The sequence below is a fragment of the Porites lutea genome, chromosome 14 (genome assembly GCF_958299795.1).
Source record: "Porites lutea chromosome 14, jaPorLute2.1, whole genome shotgun sequence".
NCBI lineage: Eukaryota > Metazoa > Cnidaria > Anthozoa > Scleractinia > Poritidae > Porites > Porites lutea.
Window position 1 is genome coordinate 18611960 of NC_133214.1, and position 27832 is coordinate 18639791.

The 27832-nt window shown below is 38.0% G+C and overlaps 1 protein-coding gene across 2 annotated transcripts; it reads left to right on the forward strand.

Moving 5' to 3' along the window:
* Positions 1–279: 279 nt before the first annotated feature.
* LOC140924137 (homeobox protein SIX3-like) lies at positions 280–13749 on the forward strand. Of its 2 annotated transcripts, none has more exons than XM_073374159.1 (3): positions 280–515; positions 8984–9634; positions 12902–13749. In XM_073374159.1, exons 2-3 carry the CDS (start codon positions 9060–9062, stop codon positions 13041–13043), a joined length of 717 nt encoding a protein of 238 aa, XP_073230260.1. In that variant the 5' UTR covers positions 280–515; positions 8984–9059; the 3' UTR covers positions 13044–13749. The 2 variants fall into 2 exon arrangements, with proteins under 2 accessions (XP_073230260.1, XP_073230261.1); XM_073374160.1 differs by lacking the exon at positions 280–515 and adding an exon at positions 4184–4385.
* Positions 13750–27832: the final 14083 nt, after the last annotated feature.

Below are 27832 nucleotides of genomic sequence, written 5' to 3' on the forward strand. Positions count from 1 at the left end.
ATGACGTATGTGTTAGCGTGCGATATGTCCTATATTGACCGACAATGTGTGTCTTCCCACGCCATTTAACTACATTCATTCTTAGACAACATCAATTGCATCAAGATACTACCTTGACTAAAGACCATTCAGCGATATTATCTACCTATAGAAGTTATCTTAAGAACCTTGAGGCAATTGATCACCGTCAAACTAATCTCAAAACAATCTTAAACAACAAGAAGTAACAGAGATTCTCGAAGGGCGTTTCGGATTGCATGGCTCTTTGAACGGGAAGTGCATGTCGAATCAATATAAGCCGCATCGAAAGCGACCCTCTCACGCCGTATTTAAGCAGATATTTCCTTTTAATAGTCCACTGTTATTCAGAACTAGATGAGTTTAAAACAGCTACGGAAACTGGCAAGTACACCGGGAGACCATCAGCGATTGTGATACTCTCTGACTGAGTTTGTTTTACTTTCACCAAGTTTCTACATCAAGGTTTTTACTGTTACCTTCAATCGTCATTTCTGGTAAGTAATCTGTATTTTATTACGATTCGTTAATTCTCACAACGACTAACTGAATGCGCTTGTGACCATGGACGAAATCTCGATCATCTACAAGGTCATTGCTTCGAACTTATCTCAGCTATCTTGCCAGAATGTTCGGCGCATGACGCGTGCCGCTCTAAAACAACCTATCATAGGCCGACAAAGTCGCAATATACGCTGTCAAATATACCAAGCATATTTGTTCTCTCGTCTCAGAAGTGTATGCTTATCACGCTTGCCCTGCCGCTTTGATTCAAATCCTCCGAGAATGTTGTTGTTTGCTTTCGTGAACAACACTGTATTTTAAGTGGGATGCCTAAGTTGCTGGTTTTTATGGCGCAAAACGTTACCCGCATTTTCATCAGAGCAGATTTCGCTGACGGAAGACGAAAAATCACTTATTTATAAGTAGCCTAAGTATTACTCTATACACGGACGTCTTCATACTATGATCTATGACCACTATTGTTAACTATCATTCTATCTACCGCAGTGACCTTGATTTTTTTAACATCTATGAATAACTCACACTAGTAAGGCACGAAAATAATTTTCCTTCAATGTCAAAAGGAACAACCAACAACTTCTCAATTTGACTAAGTTTTTCTGAACACAAGTACTTCAATTCTTTTAGCATCAAAATGTAATCATCTGTATTATTAAGCTAATTAAACAGGATCATTTTCCTTTTGAAACACATGTGCGTTATCTTGTTTTCGGGAATCAAAGAAGACAATCTGGTTTTTAAACATAAACATTTCGGTTTTTGTATTGTTCAAAATCAATGAATAAAGCTTAAAGTTACAGAAGGTAAGGCGATCAATCCGTTTCGTTCACCCATCCAAATCGCAAAAATGCAGTTCACATTATATATATTTAATATTGTGGGTTTCAGAAATAAGTATTAGCTTTTCTGCTCTTGCCGACCCGGGTGTTTTTACCAGAAATCAACCCTAGTGAACGAAGTGTATTAAACTCTTAACCACACATATGCAAATTGGTCTCAATGACGAAAAACGCAAACCACTTTTGAAGTGTTTTCAACGTTCAAGATATACACCCGCGGTGCTGACTGTAATCATCTCCACTTTTATCTACTTAATTCGAATTTCCATGCCTTTGACTTGAGCGTAACAATCTGGTTCCAGCTACACTGGCTCATCTTTTCCACAAACAGAGAGCCTGTTCACAGGCTACAAGCATACTGTTATGTATAACGGCCTGCTAAATATATACAAACCATATAACGGTCCTCCGTGAACAACTTTTTTTTTTGTTCTCGACGTGAGGCTAATGCAATCAGAACACTTATTTTACTTATTAAACTTTAGACCGTTTGGCAATACTGCAAAGAATTCGTTAATAACAAGCTGTACAAGAATTGGAAATAGATTACAAAGTAATGAAACAAATTGTCTAAGATTACTGTCACTGAGCCAGTGAAATCGCTTAGCGCCTTAAGCAATTTACCACCCATGCAGAACAAGGGAGAAATAATTCCGATTAACAACGAGAAACGCTATATACTCACTTCCCTTTGAAGGTGATACGTTCAGCAGTTGTTTGGGACCAAGGGCCTCAAACAGAATCGCACGTGGCGAGAGACGTAGGAAAGAAAAAGTATAATTAGAAGACCCGCCAAGGGGCCGGCGCACGGTTTTGTCTAATCTTTCATTTATTAAGAGTCAAAACCCCGGGAAGTCGATTTTATAAAATCATGGAAACAAAACGTATCACATTCGTAGATTATTTCATGTATCATAATAAAAAGACAAAATATACATACAAGAGTAGGAAGTCGCTTTCCTCCTAACGTAATTAGCTAGGCTACATGGGGTGGTCTTTGATAGTAGAGAATTAGACGCATTTGGGAAGTAATTAGTGAATTTCGAGTTCATTTAGGGCTGCTAGAGTTTAAGCGAAAGTCGCCTATCGAAATTGGGATCGAATTAGAATCAACTGATAGTCTCCCTTATTTTATGATGTTCTTACCACATAGTTAAATATATCTTTACAGATTAAACGTTAATATGGTTTTCTCTTAACCTCCCGCCGTGTCCGTGGATCTTGATATTAGTTTAATTAATTGATGTTTAATTCACATTGTAACTTCGATTTTGAAGGTATTGTCTCCGCACGAGATATCACGAACTATAAGTTGGAGCTTTTAGACAGTGAAAGCAGTTTCTGACCGTTTTAAATAAAATACAAAAATCCATTTGAGATAACTTCACTGAAGAGCTTTAATTTCTGATGGGTAGTTGTACGACATGTACCTAAGCAAAGGTTCTTAATTACTCGACATAAGCTACGCAGAACTTAACCACCTGTTTCAAATCTCCTTTTTTGGCTTTAAAAAGTCCATTCAAAAGGTCAAATCTTACAGCGAGAATAGTACGGCCTATATACACCAGGTCTAATACATACACTGAGTCATCAATTCCTCTATTTACACTCGCGTGCCTCTAAATCACGCTAGCAAGGCATATCACTTCAAGTACTTCATTTCCCGTAGGTAAGCTCTGAGTTTCTAACATCATTCTAGAAAGAAACGCAGCTGCTATGGAGATATTAAAAACATGGTTTTGACGTTTAATTAATGGTTTGATGCAGTTTGTTCAAGTTTCAACTTTCATCTTGAAAAACCTGTTGTCAAAAATAACGTTGCGTGATCGCCCGCTTCAGTAGCGATGCGTGATAGAAATAACTTTTATTTGTGGTGTGAGAAATGTTTCGATTAGTTTTATTAATGACGAGAGTCATCGATAAGGCTATTTATCTTCACGGTCAGCACTGTCCTCACGTATGAGACTCGTTTATACTGTCTCTATCGCTGCAGAGTCATGATAGCTCATGATAAACATAATCTCGCCATGAGAACATAAAAAAGATATTTTCCAAAACATCATATTTACTATTTTGGCCAGCTGGCAGCACATTCTCCAACCTCAAAAACACAGTAGTTTAGGGTTAATGAGATTCTTCACTACTCTATAATTACCGACGAATTTCTACCCGAGAGATTTTTCACGGCTGTCATATTTAATGGCAAAAACGACGAATCGTAAACGCGCTCTTATTTCGCTCCTGATTTGCGCAGCACGTAATAATCGACCATATGTACTGTTATCATACCGGGTTATTTTTACAGTAATTTAGCTAATCCCGTTAAAATCCTCGTAACGGCTTGAAAGAAGTAATATTTGCTTGATAATGCGGTGGGCGTAGCGTTCCTTCAATGTTAATTCAAACGAACCCATTGGCAAGCCAGTGCAAGTCATTAGTAATAGAAATGACATTTGACTTAGAAGAGCCTTCCTTTGTTCTTTATTGGGATATATTACTACTCCCAGTAGGGAACAACCTGCAAATAGGAAAGCTTCTAGATACGATGGATGCTTAACAACATTAAAGCTTTTGTTGTTTAACATTACGGCCCATTGTGTTGGCACAAAGGCCTTGATAAGCTAAAGGGCTGATTGAATTATATAATCCGCAAGGTGAATGGCAAGCCGTGCTCTATTATGTCCTATCATTTACATATGACAGTAAAAGCAATTAGGAGGGTAACAAGTGGTAGTTAGGTGTAATAGAACGGCCCGATATTGTGTTCGATATTTTGTCTAATTCTCAGTCTGTTTGTATAGTCATTGTTTAGAAGCAAACCCCCCGAGCTCGGAGCTTTTATCTCCTGGTAGCGTAGCACGCCCTAAAAACATTTGCCCATTGTCACAAACGAGTGAAGTGAACGGCTCGCAAGCTAATCAAGGAAACGTTATCTGAAACGATTACGAACGTGAGAGGCCTACAAGTGCTAGACACGAGTGAACCCAACTCGCGGCAGGCGAGGTAAGCAGATCAATGGTGTTTTGGGCTCAACAGAACTTTTCTATGTTTTTCTTCCACGTAGGCAGCACACAGCGAAACAAAATCCCAACCGCGTGGTTTTATAAGTTGTTTTGACAGCGACGAATTCTTCAACTTGTTCAGTCGACAAATACGAGATCGTCGGGTCAAGTTTCTTAAGTGGCGTATAGTTGTGCCATTTCGATTTATCTTAAGACATTGGTCATGAGGCTCATGTTTAGCAACGTGTTTTATAAGCAGTAGAGGATCGAAGAACCTTAATCCCTAGGTATTTTCATTAGGATGACTGAAATGCACTCCGATAAGTGAAATCGGAAGTCTGCTAACTGAACACTATGTAAATTAAACAAGGGAAAATGCCAAGCCAACGTCTCATCACACGGCTCAGCTCATCTACGTTATTTATTTACACTGGGGCCAAAATAGCACAAGCTCGGATCCGTTTAACAATGTCACAAATTCACGCTTTGTTCCTAGTTAAGGGTAGAGTGTTTATTTTTAAAGAAGTAAGTTTCAAACACTCCAGTGCATTGCTTTTCCGCCTCTGGCAGATGGGACTTAATTTTACACACGAGAATATTTGCGAAGACCGGTGTCGCCGGATTCTCGAACGGATTTGCGTGTCTTTTAAACAGGGCACTCCAGTCGATACACCGAGACAAATGGCGATTTTGCAGTCAATCAGGGGCCTTACAAACTTCTGCATATTGTCTGATTCACCTTGGTCAATATAATTCACCTTGCTCTCTCAAAGCACGTTTGCTATTTCGATTATTAGTGAAATTTCACTACATTGCCTTGAAAGAATTTCAACTCCAAGTTTATGTGTTAAAAGCTAGGCATTCACTGATTGCGCGTTTTATTAACTGTACTCTCGACTCGTTTCCCTAGTTCCATGTAACCGTCCTCAGTGGTATGCACTTAAACCTGAGCGTCCAAGTAATCGTGAAAATCTGAAAAAGAACGATCAAAAATAAACTCCGCTATGGGAAACCATTGCTTCTTAGCTCAGTTTATTCTGGTGGAAATTTTTATCCTGATGCAAAAGCTAAAACAACATTGCATGTGTTACACAAGGCCGCGATTACCCGCCTTGACGTAGAGAGAGGCAATTCTGGCAATTTTCCGCGGCACTTCTTCAGTAAAACTTTGAGAAACGTTTGAAAAAAAAAACGAATCGAGTTTCCGCCAAATCTAGTGCTTCGTCTTTAATTTGGATCTAAAGTAATTGACTTTTGGCCTCGATAAGTTCTCTTTAAAAAGCTAAACTACAATACGAAAACATTTCCATGAATGATTTATGAAATGGGCAACAACACAATGGCTTTCGTTTTAAAAATTTGCTTGTTAGTAGTGTTGTTGTACTATTGGTTTTCTGTACAGCATTTCTTCATTTTCTGAGAAAAAAGATTGCTTTTAGCTTACTGCCGGATTATTCGAGTCGTATCTCTGGGCTTTCGATAATTATTTTGTGCGTTTAAATGGATTGCCAGATGGACTTGTTTTATCACATAAATGTTGAAGTCATTTTGGTGTGGGGTTCAATAGTGTGTGTTCATTTATATGTGATTATCGTTGAAAAAACGAAAGCTGTGATTCATTTAATCATTTACATTTTGTATTCGATGGGTTTTTATAGGGTAAAAGACGTCCTTGTTCCTAGGGCTTAAATCCAGAAAATGGTTGGAAATGCAGAAATTCACGAAACTGAACTTGGTCTTCTTCTACCAATTTGCGCTCATAAAATCTTGAGTAATTTTTTCTTGCGCCAAATCTGTTGAACTCATTAAAGCTACCAACGTCAAAGAGTTATTTTTAGTGTATAGAGACTAGATGGTTCTTCTTGGGAAGAAAACGGCGAATTTTTTTGGCAAGAGCTTTAATTGTAGTTTTTTGATCAGCAGTCATTGACTGCACGCGTCTCAGTATATTTGGAATTTTGTGTAAATATTTTCCTAAACTGTTGAAGTATTTTTACTCGTGTTTAACGTGCTCATAAATCGTTTCTATTTCCAGCTAAAGTCACGACCGTATATAGGCGTACGATCGGTCCTTATAAATGTACTTGACCAGTATCAGTTATTCGCACGAAATAACACGAATGCATTCGACAGCACCAATTCCGCCCGGCTTGTCAGTATATATTTCTAACACTCAAGATCGATAAATTCGATTCGCCAAACAAAGATTAGCAAGGGAGCAACATCAAAAACGCCAACACCGAATAGAATATCATGAATATATAACCAATGCAGCCACTAAAACCGAATCGCCATTTTAGAGGATCAGTAAAAGATCGTATGCAAATGTCGCCCTTGTGTGTTTCTCGTGTGGCTTCGCTCCTCGTAATTAATTACTTTCCATTCGCAGATGACACATTTTGCAAATCATTAGTGACAATAATAAGGTGTTTATACTCTCGGCTGTGTTATTCTCTCAACTGTAAGCTATTCAAAGAGAATAGAAGTTTGGTCCCTGAATGCCTTAGTACTAATCCGTCCGTGAGATAAGCCTGCTTTTGGCCAAGACTTTTTCTCGGATCTTGTTTACTTAGACATAAAATGGTTCTTTTGGCCATTGGGGAGGTTACAAAGCGTGTAGTAAATGGCTCGGTGAGTCGGGGCTAAACAGCTGAACAAGGGCCAATATTTCTTTTCTCAGTGAACAAACAATAAACTGCCTAGTATATTTGCCAGCTATATCGGGCAATGATCAAGTGTTTTCCCCTGACGTAGCTATTACTCTACTTCATATCAGGAAACAATAAAGTTCAAGAATTTCTTTCACGCTATTCAAGTGAGGTGGCAAAAGAGTCTAGGATTCTTTTCGCGAGGAGCGCTTCCACGCTAATGAGCTTTCGCGTTTTTTGTTCTCTGTCTTTGTGCAAACATATCGTAAAGTTAAACTTCGCAAGTAAACAGTACAATAATAACAAATGTACGGCGACATAAATTAAAAGGAAAGCGACACTGCTCAAACAGAATTGTTGAAGTAAGTTCTTGACATTACAGTACTTTCGACCATTCTTTTACTATCAGTGTACTAGGAGGCAATTCACTTTCAATTCTCTTCCTTGTTTGACATGATGCATATTTAATGTACGGTTCTTTCGCAGCTGTGGTCTTGCCCTTACCGAATAGTTACTACTTTGGGATATATTTTAAGGTTCTTTAATGCCCAGCACGTCACTAATCGCCGACAACGCTGACCTCTTTTCATGATTAATTCGTGTAAAAAGCACCAATAGCACTTTTAAACATTTATATCTTTTAAAGTATTATTGAACATAGTTGTCCCTCTGTTTGCTTGGCAAACATGAAGAATCTGTCAGTCATCTCTCAGGGACTCATAACAGTGTATATATGCCTGACCCGTAGATAAGCTTGATATCACAATGTTGTTTTTTTGTACATGCAAAACAATCGTTGCAACCTAGAAGACGCCAGATTTAGGCATATTATGTCTGTGTTGATTGAAAAACTCCATGTTTGTAGAGCTGTACAAAGTCGCCCAAAATCAGTTTTCATAACAATTAACTATTGTCTCGCACAAATATCGCGTTTTAACCATGTTTTTCAAATTGCAACTCTGATCAGAAAAACAATTAGACTCACTCAATTAGAAAGCACTCGGCCCGTGAAAAAAAAAAATGAGAAGAAATGTTTATTAGACATGGGTCAGTTTCGATCAATAAGCACAGCGTGTGGACCACGATTTTAGCTAAATTGACTTGACCGGAAAGAAGGGGTATAATGCGAAATTCATATGAGGGGGCGTGGGTACTGACTTTCAACGAAGACATCTTTACGACAGAAAGCCCGTGCGAATTTGCACTCTTTAATCCATCGAGTTTAATACAACTTAATACATAACGATCGTGACTCGTAGATTTTAAATATCAATCTGGGCCGATCAATCTGAGTTCGCATTTAACGTAAATTCTAATCCCGTACGTTGCTTCGATCATAACTGGAGATCGTGTACTGTACTTTGATATCTAGTATAAAACCATTTAAGGTGACGAGTACTGTCACCAGTGACTGCAGTGGAAGAATTTTTTCGCGCTTTGTTATCTACTGTAGAATCTCTATTCCTGTATATAACTGCGAACGATGGATCTCTGAGATGGCGAGGTTATCCCATAGCAAAGCTTTTTTACGATGATATGTGACTTTCTGCCTAACATCTGTCAATATAAACGATAACACGCAAAATGAGAACTAAAAAGAGAGGCCGATCTCTGACCGTCTTTTAGCGTTTCTTTCAAGACAATATTCTGCAAATTTTAAAATATGCCTTGGAGGAAAATTTTTATCTGGTTGCTTTTACATTTATGGCTTCGATCACAACTAAAAGAAATGTTATCCGATATCTATATTTTCTATCCCATCTGCCCCTAGCATTGTTTAGGCCAAGTTAATAACACCTTGCTCTATTGATTGACAGTGTTGCTATGGTAGCCTTGTAATTAGAGCTTTGCACGCCAATCAGGTAGCTAGAGTTTTTTATACACTCGATCCCAGTGATATTATGTATACCCCATGTTTCTAACCCTCTTGATAAATGCTGACACTTTGCAGAGACAAGTCACCACACCCCTGTATTTAGCCTTAATAGACTGATACAAGGAGGAAGGAACTCTTCACTACCGGCGCGATGTTTGCACCACTTCCAGCCCTGAGCTTCACGCCGCAACAGATCGCACAGGTCTGCGAGACCTTGGAGGAGAGCGGAGACATCGAGCGACTGGCCAGGTTTCTCTGGTCCTTGCCAGTTGCCCCTGGAACGTTAGAAGCTCTGAGCAAACATGAGAGCGTGCTTCGAGCGCGAGCTATTGTGGCATTTAACATGGGCAATTTCCGGGATTTGTACCATATACTGGAGACTCATCGCTTCGGCAAAGACTCGCACGCCAAACTTCAAGCCATGTGGTTGGAAGCTCACTACCAGGAGGCTGAGAGACTTCGAGGGAGACCCCTTGGACCTGTCGATAAGTATCGAGTTCGCAAGAAGTTTCCACTTCCCAGGACAATATGGGACGGAGAACAGAAAACGCACTGCTTCAAAGAAAGGACCAGAAGTCTACTACGCGAATGGTATCTTCAAGATCCGTATCCAAACCCAACAAAAAAGCGTGAGCTGGCGCAGGCTACAGGCCTCACACCGACACAAGTCGGCAACTGGTTTAAAAATAGACGGCAAAGGGATCGTGCAGCAGCAGCCAAAAACAGGTAAAAACAAATTTCACCTTACTCTGGCGCAGTCACAGCTTTGAGTTCGTTCCGTCTGGGTCAGTGGCCTTTGTTGATGTTACTAGTGTACACAAACCTTAACGTGAAAATCCTCTCGAGAAATTTATTTCCCCTTCCAAACGCTCGCATCGGGCCACATATCAGCACGTTTGCAACGGAAATGGGCAAAGGATCGACAGGGTAAATTGTAGCGTAGAAAAGACGATTCGTGTTTGTTATTGTGGGGGTTTCGAAGACGCATTCTAGACTTCAACACTTCACGAGTCTATTAATTTGGTTTAGGTGGTTTGCAGCAAAACAGATGCCGGAGTAAAACAGCGTTTAATCCTGAAATTTATACCACACGGATAAGTCTATTGATATTCGGTCTCGGTGACAGAGTATATATTTTATGAATGCATGTGGTTAACATACAAATTGTTTCGAAGAGATGCATTTGTTTCAGTCCCTTTATTTCATAGCAGCTTATTCTTTAAGTGAATAAAAGCGCTCAATTGCTTCGGATCTGACGCCAAAGCGTGTACAGTAACAGCAGTTTGCCGGTCGCATGTGGTTGCTGTACATATGGTTTTTATCCATATCATCGACGGGCTATATACACTAGTCCTAATGAAGGAAATTGATCGAGATACCGTTTCCCCCTGAGATCATCCGGAGTTGTCAGAACATCTCTTAAATTCCACTCTACAATCATTTGTTTGCGCAAGAAATATTTGATAATTTTCTTAGGTACTTAGCTAGGATTATGAGGCGTCTTTGGTTATTTGTTTACCTAAATTTCATCTAATAACTATTCGGAGGCATTACGAAGGCGAGTGGCGGTTTGAGTTTTCTCCCTTCACGTGCGGGCGTAGTGCTGATGGCTTGCCAGAAATCAGTGTAATCCTATCTTTGTTAAGTTGTTTTTAATCGTTGACAAGGAAAGATACAAAAAAATTAAAAATTGGGCAAAGCAGCGGGAAATGAAGCTCAAGAAAATGTAATCCCTTTAACGTACAAACAGTGATATTAGGTGTGAAGTGGGCCGTCCTCACAGCAGCCAACTTTTACAGGCGATAACAAGCTTTCCCATTTAGCGAGCAAGCATTAAAAGTAAATGACGTAGAAAGCTTCAAATATTAATTAAACTCATTTGCACGGTGCAGACGAACAGACGAAGCGGATTGAGCGATATTTAAAACGTTGCCTTGCAAATCCAAATATTATCTATAAACAGTAAGCGAGAGAAGAAAAACATTTCCTTTTCCTACTAGACATTCCTGGACACGAAGGAGAAGCAGCTCGAGTGTTTATTTATTCGTTGTTCCGTTTGGTTTCGATTGCCCTGTGTGTTTGGGACGTAATTATTCTTGAATGCAATTTAAGGTTATAGTAATCTTTAAATCGCACAGTAAGACCGTCTTGAGAACTAATGAAGTATTTATTTGAATGCAATTTTATTGATATGAGCATCAAGACCCACAGAGTTCTTTCCTCTTAGAAAAGAGTCAAACTAACCCCAAACAACACGGGTTTGTGTACAAATCTCCTGGATTTTCCTTTGTCAGTTTCTCCAAGCAATTCGGTTTACGTTTTCACGAACACAATGTAATCTGATGGAGTGATTACAGTTAGCTCTTAACAAAGATCTTAGCTGGATATTCACTATGGCCACGGTTATTCTTCTTGGTGAAATAGTTCATGAATACAATTCAAAACCATTCACACCTTGCACAGGAAAAGAGAACGGTGCAGTAATGAGAGTCATTAATGCCATTAGTCGGGCCGGCTATCCACAAATTTCACGCCCAAATTCATCAAACTTAACAAGAACAAAGTGGAAAAACTGTCTCTTTCATTTAGTAATGAACAGAATCAATTCTTTCAATGGCGTTGTTATTATGTAACATGCAAGATCTAGCCTTTTCCTATCCTGAAGGTTTATTGCCTCTTTTTCAAGAGCATAATTGACCTGGAAACAACTCGTCAAAGTGCTTTCTTGAAACTTTCCTTCTGGCTATTTGAGGTTGGCTTTCGACAAACAGTGTATGAATAGCGAGCATTTTAAGAGAAAAGGACTCAACATCTAATTTTTTTCAGTTAAGGACACTTCCAACAATATCATTTATGAAAACAACTGAAAAATAACCGATAATGGGCTAACAAATTTACAGTATGAGTGTTTTATTTGATAATGGATGAGTGGGAGCGCTTGTACCATAAAATTATACCAAAGGTAAAACCTTTGCCTTCTCGTATTAACTGTTATTCCTATCAACATCCTTGCGATCAGTTATAAAGTACAATCTTCAATTTTTTTCTTAAATTTTGTTTTCGAACCCCATGTAGCCCCGTATTTACACCCTGATTTCACAATGGTGTCTCATAAAAAGCAATTTTGGTCATTTACAGCTGTAACGATTTATTTTCTCTTATTTTTGGATGATTAGTAAACTTCAGTGTCACCGTATTAAAAAAGTGGAAGCGTTCATTGTAGAAAACCGTTTCGGCCTCCAAATGTCGTTAACGATGAGATTGTGACTCGTCTTTTCTAGAATTAAAAACTCTACTTCGCTAGAAACTTACTGTTTGTGCATTAACATGTTCACATTACGACTCCGTCTCCGACTCCTTCCAGTCTAAGTCACGGTTTGGATCATTTCTCATTCTAACTTCAGTTGCATCTGCGGACGAAATCCTATGGTGTGACCATTAAAATGAAAGCCACTGAGCATTATGTTGTATAACTTTTGCATCTGCGGACGAAATCCTACGGTCTCACCATTCAAATGGGTCCCGCTTTGCAGAACCTTTGGATGGCAAGTTATTTAGATCTTAGGATTTTTACACTATCACGATCGAAAAGGATACACTGCTTAGGGTTAAACGCTCTTTATTCTGTCATTTACTGAGGGTACTAAAACAAACCAGTCCCCCTTACCAAACCAGAATAAATACGGTAAACGTTTTTAGAACACATGCATTGTATAATGTTATAATGCCAAAGCTCTGAGATTTAGTCTCTTCCCGTCAACGAAGTAATCAAACACGATACACTGGTCTCTTTTTAAAAACAACACAAATCAAAAACCTATTCAACAGCACGCATTAAGCAAACACACTAACGCACAGCCCGCAGTGTTTTTCCTGCAGGGGAACTATCACACCTGACTTCTCTCAACTTTCAGCTCAATGGAAACCTTTGTGATTCACTGCCAAGCGTCATGAACCCTCTAACGTTACGCTCTCCTATTTTTCTTTTCACAGAATGAACCTTAACCAACAGGGGCAACACATATCTCAATGCAAGGCGGGCTATTCGCCAGAGGGAAAAGCTATGGAAGACTTTCGCGGGCTAAAAAATTCACCAATTTCTGATTCAACAGAGGATTTACACAAAGGGGAATGAGATTAGAGAAGAAACCAGGAAATAAGGATTTGAACAATTGTATTAACGAGCGAGAGAGAGACAGACGACTTCTGAGTATCGATCTCCATGGTGAATATTTAATTCGGCCGGAACTCTTGTGGCCGACCTGGTCTGAAGCGACGCGACTCTCGGTCAACACTTTTATCTTTAAGAAACTCAAGTTCAAGAAACGATTGAACAAAGTTCATCTGGCAAACATCATAACGACGCATCGAGAATGAACTGCTCAGAAACGCTTTCACTTATGTAACTGTGCCAATTTCGCAGAATTTCGTTCACCAACTCAAAAAACTATTGCTTCCACACCATTTTCAGTCCTATATATAATAATTATTCTGTGAGTAAGAGGATTGTACAAAGCAAAACAGCAAAGAACTTTAAAAGCTAGAAAAAAGTTTATTGGCAAATTTTGAATTGTTGTACAGATTTAAGAAAAAAAAATATTGTTGTAAATGTTCAAATACTATATAAATATTATTTGCGACCAGCGCAGTTCATGTAGCATAAAATTTTCACAGTACAGGGCTACCCCGTTGGATGGACTCAAGAACAATTTTTAAAAAATACATTCAACACGACGTGGCCGACATTTTAAGGTTTGATGATGCGACGTCGTTGCTTCGCTATCATGAGGTTACAAGACGAGGAACGATAAAATGAGAATAAAGTTGTCAAGAATAAATGATATTTACTGTTTTCCTGTAATATATATGACAGTAATACGCGATCGGCGCACTACACGTACGTAAATCCTGGATTCTTTTTTTAGAAGCTGTTAGCTTTTTTTTCTCTATTGAACTGATCTTAAGTGTGCTGTTTTGGCGTTGGTGTCATCTTCTATTCAGCTGTTGCAGTTTTACATTAATGGACTATCTATTGTCTTTGGCTATTCACACTTCTCTATCTAGCTCCTTGTCTTTTCCAACTATTTTCACTGGCCGATTAGCATTTGAAAAAGAGAAAAAAAATTGCTAATAGATATCTTTTATTGGACAGCCTGAAAGTGACAGCGCCGCGTTAGAACGATTAGCGCTTTGCCTTAGGGCCCGTGAAAAGCGCGCTAATTGCTAGCAATTTCTATTATCCTTCGCTACAAATGGCGTCCAAACAGTGCTTTCAAAGACAAGGACACCGTTTTGCGTTACATTTCTATAAGGGTTCCTTTATCGATTGAAGATGTCAGACTTATGTCAAATACACTCCTACTGATTGCCACCCAACAATGGTCAATTACCATAATGTCCTAGTGTAATGTCTCTGTAAACAGAGCGATTATCATGAAAAAGTCGGAGGCCACGAATGCCTTAAATGTTCTGCAATCACTACAGTCACTTATGTCAAGTCGTTAATAAATACGCTTAGCACTCTTTTTTTTTCTTCCTGACATTCTAAAACTTGTTCTAATACGGAGAACTAAAACCAAGATAGATATTTCTTCACAAACAACCAGATGACTATAACTCTAAGGCTTTTCAAAGATAACAGGAAAGTGCAGTATTGTAAAAGATACGCTATCAGCGTGAAAAACATATCGGGTCGAATGTTGTCATATGCGGTTGGGCTCAGTAACTCACTGGAATGCGACAGGATTCTCGATATCCGATTATAGAAGAAAACACTTTAAAGCTTATCGATCTGTCATTCAGAAGACATCGTCCAAATATTTGCCCAACTATCCTGATAACGCAAATAGTTATCTTAATCTTCGTGGGGTTATCTCTTTCGAAATACCAAGCTATCTAAAATAACCATTGCTGGAGAGAACGTAGAAAGGCACGGCAAATTTCTAGCGAAAGAAAAACTTGCAAGGATTTGGCGACCCAACGTCACTGGATTGCAAGGCTACGACAGTGTGTCTAGCCTAGTGTTTGATATACTGTCGTATCATTAGATTATCGCTTTCTGAAAGCTTTCATGACACCTAAAGCACCGGAAGAGAGGAATTTATTGTAATACGTCCGAAACCAAACAAAACCGATATGCACATAAAGCGTTTTAAAAAGGAGAAGTAAACAATTTCATTTTGGAAAATCAACACCATTTCTAACCAAGAAAGAGGTATACTACTCGCAAAACAAAAGTGACCTTCAGCCTCCATCGGGTTGAGTGTCGAGTTTTTCTAAAGCGTCTATCAGTTAACATTTGCATATGTATAAAGAGTTTATTTGGCTGTCTCCAAACAGATGTAAAGCATTTGGCTAAAAATTCAATAATTGCTGTTTATCGAAACTCGTAAAATCGGGGTAAAACCACGTTCGATATTGATTTTATCTCGGTCTAAGATAGCAAAAACAAACAAGAAAACCACTTACTTAAGTGGAATTTTTAGCGTTTGGCCTAAGATATTGTTGTGGTTCTTAATAAATGGTTGCCTTTTTAAAGCGCCATTAGAAAGCCTTTAATTGACTATTCAACGTTGGCTCTGTGTGAATTTTCAAAGCTAGACTACAAAAGCGTCGAAACGTGGAAATCTCTCTGATTTTATTCGTCCTCTTCGATCGGTGCGGGCTATTATTTTTCCACTCGTGTTTAACCCAGAAGAGAGCTACTGTATTTCTATATTTTTCTTCCATTTAAAATACAAATGCAGTGGAACCTCGACTGATATAACGAACCTCTATGTAACGAAGTCGTCGTTATAACGAACGATTTTCTTTACCCCAGTAATAGTAAAATATACCATGAAAAAGAACCTCGATATAGTACACATATAGTTTTATTGCATAGATAACCGGTTATTTCTGTTTTAAGACCGATTCAACTCAGCAGCTGACCCACAAGTCTGTAAGTAAAAGTACGTATTTAACGGCTGAAATCCATTCATAACAAGTCAGTGAATGAAACCTGGTATGCTATAAGAGCACGATGCGAAACAGAGAAAGGATTTCTTTTTGGATTATTCTTATTATCCATTTATTTTTATTTTTATTTCGCGTTCTGTAGCCATTGGTTTCTTAAACACAAATAAGTTCGGCAGTACTAAACACATATTCACACAGCTCAGTTTATCCACCTTAAAATAACAGTGCGCGTCAAATCAGTACCTAGAAAGCTAAAAAACAATCCTATTTTACCACACATTTGAATTGAATCCCTTGTATGCAATTTTTGTATCATTCAAAAACGGGAAATTGATATGAAACGAATTGATGTATATTTAATGACATTGAAAACCATTTTTAACACCCTTTTTAAATACATTTTGCTCGTATTTTCTTAATTATCTGACATGCAGTGTGAAAGGATGGAGAAAAATATAATGACAAAATAAAACATGACAAAGATCATTGCAAATTGTCTCTGCGCGCGATCCGTCTTTTCGTATATTTTCCGTCCATAAAACAGCTGAAATGTTTCGAGACGGATGCATGCATGATGCAGCATCTTTGAACAAAGAATCATCACTAGATTTCAGCACCGTCGCTTACTCCTTTGTTTAGCTGTGGTTTTAATGACTCTGTCGTAATTCAAACCAAACGTTTGTGAGTCTTGTATAGTACTAGCATATCGATGACAGAAGTTTCTTTCACTTCACTCATTTTTAATTGGAAGTTTCATTTATAGCCATTTGTGCAACAGACAAAGCCGGAAAGGCCAGGCATGTAAGGCTTTTATATTTACATAGGGGATTTCTTTGACAATGGCCTTTATATTTACTCTTTCATGTAGTTTCTGTTTGGTGTTCGTATCATGATCCGTTGTTGATGTATGAGGTCCACGACAAAAAGCAGGCACTGCTATACATCTTACGATAAACGTACCATGTGATCAGGAAATATCGAAGTTGAACATTACCTTCAAGGAGTGAAATAAAATGCGAAGGTTAAGGGAAAAAACGGGTTCCTTTCACTAAGCCTAAAGCCTAAAGCTGCAGTACTTTCCTGTGGTACTATTTTTTATGCTGTACAAGACGGTTCTAACTTTTGAGTCTGTGGATGAAATCCTAGAGTATTACCATTCAAATGAAAGCTTCCAGGCAGTACTTTCCCAGTACGTACCAGCGGGGTCCGCCTAACCTCTGGGCCTCTGGGCAAAATGCTATGGTGTTACCATTCAAACGATATTCTGTAGCAGTTCTTTTGCATTGTACTAAAAAAAAGCTTTTCACCTCGTCACTGGTCCTAGACGAAACCAAAATCAAAATTTGAGAACAATCTTTTCATAATTGCTGGTGTCCTCTAAAACGTGGTTACACAAGAAATATGGTTCACAGGCTGAAAACGTGGAATTACACACGTATCTTTATTCATAATGACTTCTTAAGCTAAAAGCCTAACCACTTAATTTACCTGTCTGAAAATCGTGCCAAGATTTCTTTAACAAATATTCGTGACTCACCATTGCAGATTACTAAAACAAATCAAATTAAGAAAGATCTTGTTGGGAATTTTTCACAACACAATAGACAACACTCTTAAGAAAAATGGTAACTGGAAATCACCATTTAAAATTAAAAACAAAATCTTCGCATTTGGAAACTACTTAAAAAAATCTCTAATGCGTAAAGAACCTAGGCTATGATGTATTCAAAGCCGATTTTGTTCAATCAATTAAGTCTTAAATCGTTTAATACCTACTTAACTCAAGTTTTTGATCAACCGCCGGACTTTTACCTGTTCTTTTCCGTTGGTTTTAATGAATATCGAACCAAACAGTAAAGCCTAACTCACAAATGTCGATGACGAGAACCAAAACTATAGTCAGTGCTTGGGGGTCTTGGTCTCATGGAGCCGCAATCCAAACCTTTCATACGGTACATACAAGAGTTACAGACAAAGAATTCAAGACTGACCCCACTTTGCTTGGTGTTGGATTCTTCTTATGTCATACGCCGTCCCCACAGATAGTTTTGAGGTTTGGAAGAACTTGTGTCGTCTGAAGTAATGTTTTTGGTGGCATAATTTAGCTAAGGTTTGATGCCGTAAACAATTCATATAAATTCTGTCGTTAGTGGTGAGTGCTATATCAAGTTTTACGTAAGAAAGATTTATTATTGTTTCAAGTGGTGGTTGTGGAATACAAAGGCAACCGATTTTTCTGGGGCGTTGTGTGGCTGTTTTTTGCAAGATGACCCTTGCACACTCAAAAGTCGGCAAACTTGAAATTCAACAAAATTTGAAACTGTCCGAAGTGCTGAAAAGAAAATATAGTACCCTTTGAAAGTACTGCCAAAGAGCTTTCAAATAAATGGTCACTCCATAGGACATCGTTCACAAACCACCCTCGCGGGGTACTCTCTTATATAAGCCATATAGGTATGTGCCGCCCCAGAGGGTATGGTACTGGTTTTTGCGCCGTTTGGCGCAGACTTTACCCATTTTGGTCTGGAATCGGGTATGGTTTTCGAGGGAACTATGGGAGTGTATGAACGTATTAGTCGTTTCAATTCCAAATAAAAAAGAAAGACAAGATTAATATGCGAATTCAGTCGAAATTGCTTTTAAGAAATCTTTTTGTTGGAGTTCTAATCTGGGTAACTGATGGCATAATTTCATAGACGCAAAGTCTGAAAATGGGTATGGATTTTATAGAGCAAGTCTGAAAACGAGCGTGGAAAATGAAATTGTCTGGTCTGGAATAGGGTCAGGATTTGGAGAACAGGGCGGCACACTTCCATCAAGTATTCCCAGGAGTACCTTCGGGGGACCACCTTACTAGACTGTATCTATATTTAAAGGATAATTACATTGGAGAAAGACGTACAGTGTCTAAATAACTCGGGGATTTGAAAGCTTGCTAATAAAGACATTCCAAGGGCTAATAAACGGCAAAGCTTTTGAATAATTTCAAATGCTGTATAATAAAAGAAGCTTACTGGTTTTTTTCCTTGAAAAGTAAATCGTAAAGTATCTTAATTCGTGATAATAATCTAAAGTTTTGTATAAAACAGAAAAATGCTAAGCTTTCAAAGAAAAAAATGCGACCGTCAAATAAAATAAAACAGCCCAGTTTTGGGTAAACACTACTCCTTGGTAGCAAGAAATCATGAAGACACAAAATGTGGTTCTAACTTTTGAGTTTGTGGACGAAATCCTGTGGTGTTACCATTCAAACGAAACTTCTTCAGCGGTACCTTCACATGGTTCGATTTGGTTTGTAGGGCAAAAAAATTTCTGGATAAAATCCTATGGTGTCACTATATGAAAGAAACCTCTACAGCAGGTGTTTATGATACCGTTTCTCTCTGAGTTACTACATAAAATTTGGGACTTTTTGTGTAAAGCAATTTCAGTAGTAAAATGCTTCAGAGGAACTTCAGAGAAGTGTGATACCCATCACGTCGTTTTTACTCAATCCCAGTGGCTCCTGATGGGTTCCAGGATAAGTAGTATAAACTCACTAAGATATTAAAGGCTTTGGCACAAATTTGGACTCGATTACACTTGGCAATGAAACTCTCTTTTTTGGTATTTGGCACTTGTTGACCCCTAGAAGGCTTATTTATGAAGGAGGAATGCAATACCACATGTCTCCATTCAAGGCTACCTGCCTACCGCATTGAAACAACTAGCTTCGTTTGCCGGATACTTTTTAGCCCACAATAGTATAATTGGTACCTCTCATAAAGTGCTTTTTCAGAAAACGAGGGTTTGAATAGCTTTCAAGGCCTTTCTGCCTGTATATTAACAAATTATATTTGACAGGTAGTGAAGATAACCAAGATGTCACTTTTATTTCACTCTCTTCGTTTGTTGGCACTTTAAATGACAGACTGTTATCATATACGAGCAATGGGATCTGTAACAGTTGATAAACAGTTATCTTACTCAAACAAACAATACGCCGCATGGCCAGTGTCATTGGTAGAGTGTTTTAAACGGAAGTCACATTAAACCTGAACCGCTAATGAATTATATATTTCACGCTTGAAACTTATCCTGCAAATTGTTTTATACATCAGTTTCTTTCAACAGCATTTCTGAATGCAGCAATGCAGTCTGCTGGTTTCAAGAACAAAGATACTCTTCCACTGAGGGCGATTTTGCCACTTGAAGGCCTTCTAAAAATCCAGAAATTGGCACTAGAAACATTTTAAGATTTCTATTTCAAAAAAAAAAAATCGAACTGCTACATACTGCAGTAAAAGAAGAAAAATTGGCTTTTAAACAATACCAATTGAATTGTACTACTCAGTCTTTCACTTTAAAGTTCGCCCAATCAGACACTCCACATTATCTACGATTTTATAGAATCATCTTGCCGCTTAGCATAGGTCTAGCACCACCTGATTTCATCCACAGACTTGAAAGTTAGAACCGCATAGCAGCATAATAAACAGTACCACAGGAAAGTATCGCTCAGTAGCTTTCATGTTTAAATGGTGACACTTGAGGATTTTATCCACAGACTCATTTAGAACCATCTTGAACAGCATAACAAACACAACTACAGCAAGGTGCTACTTACGCCTGCTTCTACTTAAGATTTGAATATTTCATCAAAACAAAATAAGCGCCTTTTAAAACGAACTGATTTCTTCTAGGAATGTACAGAGTAGAAACGCGATGATTGTACCTTAATCCACACTGATACACGCTTTGGTACAATGAAGGATGATGAATGAAGTGCACTGTTCGCTTATCAGAGCAAGAACAGATCGAGTCAGCAATTTTATACTTCGATGCAAACTGTGGGAAATAATTTCACTAAACCTACACCTTGGATTTTTGTTAACTGTTTTGGAAGTCCATTGTCCTTCGCAGCTGTTCTTAATGACCTTAATATCTCAATACGGATATCAAATTTTACAAGACAGTGAATAGCCTGTCTTTTAGTTCACTTGATCTAGGAGCCGCCATCTTGGAAAATTAGCGAGCGAAATTCGAAGAGATATGACAGCTACACATGGTAAGCGTGGTTAAAAAATTGGGAAGAGTACTTTGAAGTTATAGCAATCATTTTCTCTGTTTACAGTTTGACACTTCATGAGTAACTTTAAAAAGTTCTTAGCGTTCTAAAACGGGGAGGACTTGTCGGTGCCATCTGGTGATGCAACCTCGTTAAAGTGCTCAGCTTTCATAACTGTGTTAAACAAAGTCTTTCTGTTTAAGAAAACTGGAAAAGCATTTGCACGCGTGAGCTTTTTACTATATCCATGCTTAATTTGTTTGCATAAAATCCTATGAAATGAAGAACAAACTGCCCGGAGAGTTTAATAGAATTGCCGGCTAGGGCAGACTGAATAACCAATATGGCCGCCCCAAATAGAACGCGAAAGACCAACGAACTTAGAGTGCGCAATAAAGATGGACTAAAACTGTGCGTAAAATATTACTGGTACTTTCATTGCTTGTTAAATTACATATATCAAACATTTTATTTCCCTCAGGAAATCGTAAATAATATCTAATTATAACAAACAGCTGATTTATAACTATACAAGAAATATCTTATTTAAACCATGAAGGAGATTCACAATACATTTAAAATTTTGCGTTCATTCTCCTAAGGGATTTTTACAAGACAACTGGTATACAATGTAACGAAATAATACTTAGATATATGGTACACTACAACGATATCCATATCAATCCTACTTAACAGGTAGTTTGCGGTCGATTACTATAGAATTTTTAACAAACCCGACAGGCAGTTGTTCGGTTTTACTAACTGTTTCTTTCCCTTTTCTTTGATTTAAGTGATTCCTACCTCCTATATGTATTAAAGAGGAAAAATCAAGGCAGTTATTTAAGTAACTCCTAACTCCTATATATATTTAAGAGGAAAACTCCGATCAACAGTACCGAAATATTATCTTACCCTTTCTTTTTGTGGTTGTAACGAATAAGGAAACCTTAATTTTGGGCGGTCCTTGTTCAACTCTAATGTCATATCTAGGTTGTCTTTATTTCATTACACTTTGATAATAATTACTTTCAACCAGTGACCTAGTTTAGCAACTCTCACAGTGCATTTTTGGATGCGATTATTTTAAACAAAAGCTAATGGTTACTACAACCGTGTGATGTATTTTTCATGTTAAGCGAGGGCTAGGCAGTCATTCCGAAGGGAAAATATAGGCTTATTTCCTGCTGTTGTCTTGATATACTAGTAATTTAAGAAAGCCCACAGCTTTTATCACCACTGATCTAAACTCTGGAAGTGTCTTAATTATGACAGGTCAGTGTTTGGGGCAGATGTATAAGGGGGATGCCTTTTCAATACGACAAAAAAAAACTTATAAAGCAATAATGTTAAGTTAACTAACTTCATTAGCAGATTAACAAAAAGTACCACCTGAGATAGTAGTTGAAAGGGCTAATTAAAACCTTATGAAAATCAAGTAGGTCGTAGTGCAGATTAAAGAAACGTGTTAAGAGTTATGTGAGTATACCACACGTGATATTTCACCATTTTCCCAAATTTCATACAAACAAATTATACTTTTTTGTGTGTTACAGTTTGGGTTATTATGCTGTACAAGGTGGTTCTAAAGTTTTAGTCTGTGGATGAAATCCTAAGGTGCGACCATACAAGGTGGTTTTAGCTTTCGAGTTAGTGGATGAAATCCTACGGTGTGACCATTCATTCATTCATTCATTTCTCAGAGAGTGTACAAGGTGGTTCTAACTTTTGAGTCTGTGGATGAAATCATAAAGGGTGACCATTCAAATGAAAGCTACAGAGCCGTTCTTTTCTGTGGCACCGTTTACTGTTTGTATATGAACGATCAATTGTAGCCATCCAATTGAAAACTACAGACCCGTTATATCCCAGTCAGGCTATTTTTTATGCTTCTATCCACAATTGTTTTACCTGCGAATCAAAAATAACCAAGGTTATATAAGGTTCGTGTTATACCTCTCTTTGGTTCGTTCAGTTTCAGAGATATTATTTTCAGCGCATTAAAAGTAGTATTAAAAGGTCTGCCTGTTGGCAAAATCCTTTTTGACCATTCAAATGCCACCTATTAAGTAGAACTTTCATATAGTTCTATTTTTTTTTTTCAGCATTTTACAAAATGAAATTTGAGGTTTCTCTTAAATTTGCAAGTGTAAGGGTTTACATATGGCGTGTCTTAAATGGAAGGAGAAATAGAACGACACTGTTAAGTGGATTACGTACCTTACAGAATGGAGTTTTGACCAAAGGCTGAGCGAAGTAAACCCAGATTTTCAAGCTGCAGGACTACATTTCAAGTTATAGTCACTATTAACAGGTTGTTACACCTAGTCAACTCTAGTTTTTCGTTTCCTTACACGCCTTACTGGTATAACGTTTATACACTACTAAGTGATGAACGTTCTTCATTGTGTATTGAATGCCTGTGAATAATTTATTTGAAAGAAATAAACTCTAAAATTATATTCCTTAAATCAATATCATACAGTTAGCTATACACCGACAGCGGCGTGCGGTAAACAACGTTCAATACGTTTTCGTCAAGTGTAAACATTCACTTTTAACTACTTTTAACTACTTTTAGCTCTAAATGAAACGAACGGAACTAATTAACATTTAAACTGATTCACTAGACTAATTACTTTTCTAAAAAGAAGCCTCAAATGTTGATATTTTTCGTCTCTCCGTTGCTAAAACTGTAAATTTCTTGCTTTAGCTAAACGACACGCAGACTTTGTTCGTTTATCATGTTCTATTTTGCCGAGCTTAAACACAACCCAAAGCCTTTCCTTGAAAGATAACCTGCTACATAAGTTCATTACGGTTTTCCGGCGACTTGAAGGCGCCGTATCTTTCTTTTAACGATACAAAGGGATTAAACGTTCTTACATTTATACCAGTTTAATTTTTGGCAGCCATTAATTCGCTCCTCCTTCACTCCGCCCTCTGAGTCAACGCGCTTTCACAACGAAATTAATACGTTAATTAGCAGCTCGAAATAAGCCGGACTCGATTAGCACTTCGCACATCAAATCTCAAAGGGAATTAAACTATGTTAAAAGCATCTTTAGTCAACATGGACTTTCACTATAAAACATTCAACAATGTTTGTTTTTTTCCTCGAATTGATTTCACTTAAAAAGATGATACTTTGGTAGTTGCTTTGGCTGTCAAATTTCAGCGGGTAATCTCATTCTAAATGAAAATATACCCATGGTTTGATTAGAAAAGAATTTTTCACAGTTCATCGCATTAACCGCAATAAGAGTGAGCTAAATTTAGAAGCCTACAACCCTGCCCTGAAAAAATTCTTCAAAGTAATCTTTTCAAACAATTTTCCCTCCCCCACCGGAAGTTTTGAGCTTATCTGAGATGCGTAGATTCCTGCCTTTGTTTTACCGAGACAATAAGCCTTTTGTTAGGGCTAATTACGGCTTCGGAATCCCCACACAAGGAAGCCTTGATATCCGCTTTAGAATGTCTTACCACAAAAACCAAACCAATATCACACCTATGCATTCAAGTCATTAGAAGTTATTATATCATTGATACACAGACAGCCTTTTGAAGACCTAGCGATAACAATAGATCATGACATTGATTTTTTTTTATTATTTAGTTCTAGTACCTCATATCTTTATTTGAAAGCCACGTGTTTTGAAACTACTCCACTTCCAACCAGAACTAATGATTTATAACGCTTAGAGTCCGGCATAATAAAAGTGGACATAATACATAAATTCTGCTAAGGCTAAAAGCGGAGCTCCGGTTAACTACGTCTCGTTCACTCGCAACAACAAACGACCATAAACTGTGAACTATTCCAAAGAAATTCACAAGTATACTTAACAGTAATTTACTGGAACCACCGCTGCATTAAGAGTATATTTTGACGAAAGTTAAATCAAAGAAAAAATTCGTTAATTTATCAGACCCCTTTCAACAGTTAGTGCTGCAGCATAGAATTTGAAAGGATTGAATAATTAGTTTATTCTTGTTGTTGAATTTGGTATCAAAAGCAGTGAGAAAGAAAGGTCTACGTTTCTTATGAAACAATTGTGTGCAGGCCAATATTTTTAAACCCCATTCAAGACGGTGGCCATTTGCACCGGTTCTAGATGTAATGCCTTTTCAAGTTATTCTAGAGTGTATAAATGGTTGCATCAGCTGAACTTGACTTAAACGCACAGTCTGTCCAGTCGCTGGCCAGGCACTACCACGATTTTAAATGTTTTTAACTATTTTACGTTTTTAATGCTGTAGTAAATTACTCACAGGTAACTAATGTAAATTCATTTTTATTTTTTACATATTGTATCTTTTTAGAATCTTTTGTATCTTTTAGAGTTTTTATTGTAGTTGTTTCTTTTAGTACTTTTATCCTTATTTCTATTATAGTTCTATATTGTGATTATTTTTACATGACCCGCAAGCCTTGAGCGTTAAATCCAATCGTGTTTTAATAAAGGATATGATGGTGATGATGATGATAATGATGATGATGATGATGATGAAACTAACTCAGTCATTGGTAACAGAGGGCAAATTTCAAGAATTCTCATTTTGTAAACAGAGTCCTGAGAAGATCAAGCAAAATGCGAAATAACATTTTAATGGATGCACTTGAGAATTTTATGTATAGTGTCACAGTTATAACTTCGATAACTAACAAACTGTTGTTTGAAGTCCACAACGGTTAAACCAGCCATTTTTGTGATTATCCTTTAGAAAACGATTGGTACTTACGTATTAAAGTTTCAGCTAGACTCTTAAAGGTTCGACCGTATGCAAGTATGCCCCAGGTAAAGTGGTTTTCAATCAAGCCAACTGGTACAATGTTCACCTAGACTAACCACTCTTCCAAAGAAATAACCTTACACTGCCATATTGAAATAAGAGCAAAAACAAACCGTAACCGTGTCATTAGAAAAACTTAAACACTACAATTTAGTTTTGAATCTCCGTTCTGACCCAGGGCAAAAGACTGCAATCGTCAACTTCTTCGATCGGTTAGCCTGTTTATTCCACTAATTAGAAGAACCACGAAGCATCGGTCGGCTGGAAGGCGCCTAAACGTATTTAACTACGCTAGGAGGCAACGTGGCCGAGCGGTTTAAGTGCTGCACTTGCAATCAGGATGTTCCGAGTTCAAGTGCCGCTCTTACCGCTAGCTGGATTTGTTCTCGGAAGTCCCGAATTCAAATCTTCGGCCATGCTTCCTTGTAAATAACCAACTGGTTTGCCTCCATCAATGATTTTTAGCCCCATTATTTATTATTTAGAGTACTTGTTTCAGTTATTTGCTCGGCCCAACTATCCTTTCATGCTGAATTTAGTTTTGGACAAACTTTGTCCAAAACTAAATTGAGCAAGCCCCGAGAAAAACGCATTTAAGATGGCCTATTTGTGACCTCGGTTGTACCTTGAGGTCTCCTCACCAAGAACAATCAATAGCAATATGTATATATTTTGAAAAAGGCAAATTAATGGTAATAATGGTGATGACGATAATGAGAAAGACGTTTTTAAGTCACTGACACAGGCGGTTCGGAAGAAAAAACCGAGTGCTCCTAACACAGGAGTCAAACCTATGACCTTCTGGTGACTAGTCAAGATGCTCTACCACTGAGCTACAGAAAACTCGCGGTTCATGTGACAAACATCCTACATACGGTTTACGGTCATCTCGGCACCAACGAAACCGCCACCAATAAGTCGACTAGCCACCAACGAATAACTCTGAAATAATTGACACAGTTTAATACCTACGATTACTGACCTACTTACCTAAGATTTTTACTTTTTCGCCAAGCTAATTCGGATTTAAAGTCGACTTAAATACAAATCTGTCGACCTTAACTGACGATCCTTGCGTCGAACGTCTTATGCTCTTGATAATGCAAATAGTACTAATACATGTATAGGTTCGGTGAATGTAAACTTTAGCATTTGAGAGTTTAAAACTGGTTGAAAAATTTCACAAACACTGTTCATTTCTTTGAAATATAGAAATATAGTAACGGTTAAGAAATTTCCGTTCATGACTGAATCAAAGTTCGAAACAATGGTTGGTGGCGAGATGGTTCACTTTGGTGGCGAGGTGACTAGTTACCCTGCACACTGCTTGGACCAGAATGTCGATATGTACCACTATCACCTAGCCTTAAAAAATTCTCTGAGACACAGTGGAAAATGGAGAAAGAACAAGAGGTGCTGAAGAAGTGATGGGAGAAACTATCAAGGAATTCTCTAACAGCAGCAGAGGAAAGTGAAGTATGGATATGACAATGTCTGAGAGAGGATTTCGGTGATGACACAAAAACCACTGAGGGGTAACCACGGTGGTTGTTTATTGCAAAGGAGATATGAACCCAGATGACTGTAAAAAACCTCACAAGAAGGACAAATGAACAGGTAGAGATTGACAGCAATGGATGCTTGGTGCCTCGTAAGGAAGAGAGACGACATCAGCAGGTGACATCAGTCAGTGAAACACGCAAGTTTTAGCTAACAGACTTGACCTCACATCTTTTTCAGTACAAAACTAAAAGGAATAACCATGGCGGGTCCTACGCTGTACACACATGTGTATTACAATCATTCTCAAAAGCTCATAACATCAACAGTACGAGTATGCTGAACAGAGGCACATGGAGGGAACTTGTAAAGTTCACTGATATCACAGTTGACCAAGAAATGCTACATCATAACTAACTAATGCTGTGTCAAGTTACTGACTTGGGGATGTATACTGTAGGTGCACAATATAGGTCTGGGTAGGTTTGCAATAGGTGCATAATAAATTAACAACATGAATTGTTTATATCTGACCATGAGACCTCTCCATCTCCTCAAGAGGAGAGGGTCCCTTTATTTTCCTTCTCCTCCATCACAAAGACGTGCACACATCAAAGTTTGTGTCCTTA

Coding starts and splice junctions, on each gene's coding strand:
- LOC140924137 (XM_073374159.1), top strand. CDS start 9,060: ATGTTTGCACCACTTCCAGCCCTGAGCTTCACGCCGCAACAGATCGCA. Junction 9,635..12,901: donor GCAGCAGCAGCCAAAAACAG/GTAAAAACAAAT, acceptor TTCTTTTCACAG/AATGAACCTTAACCAACAGG.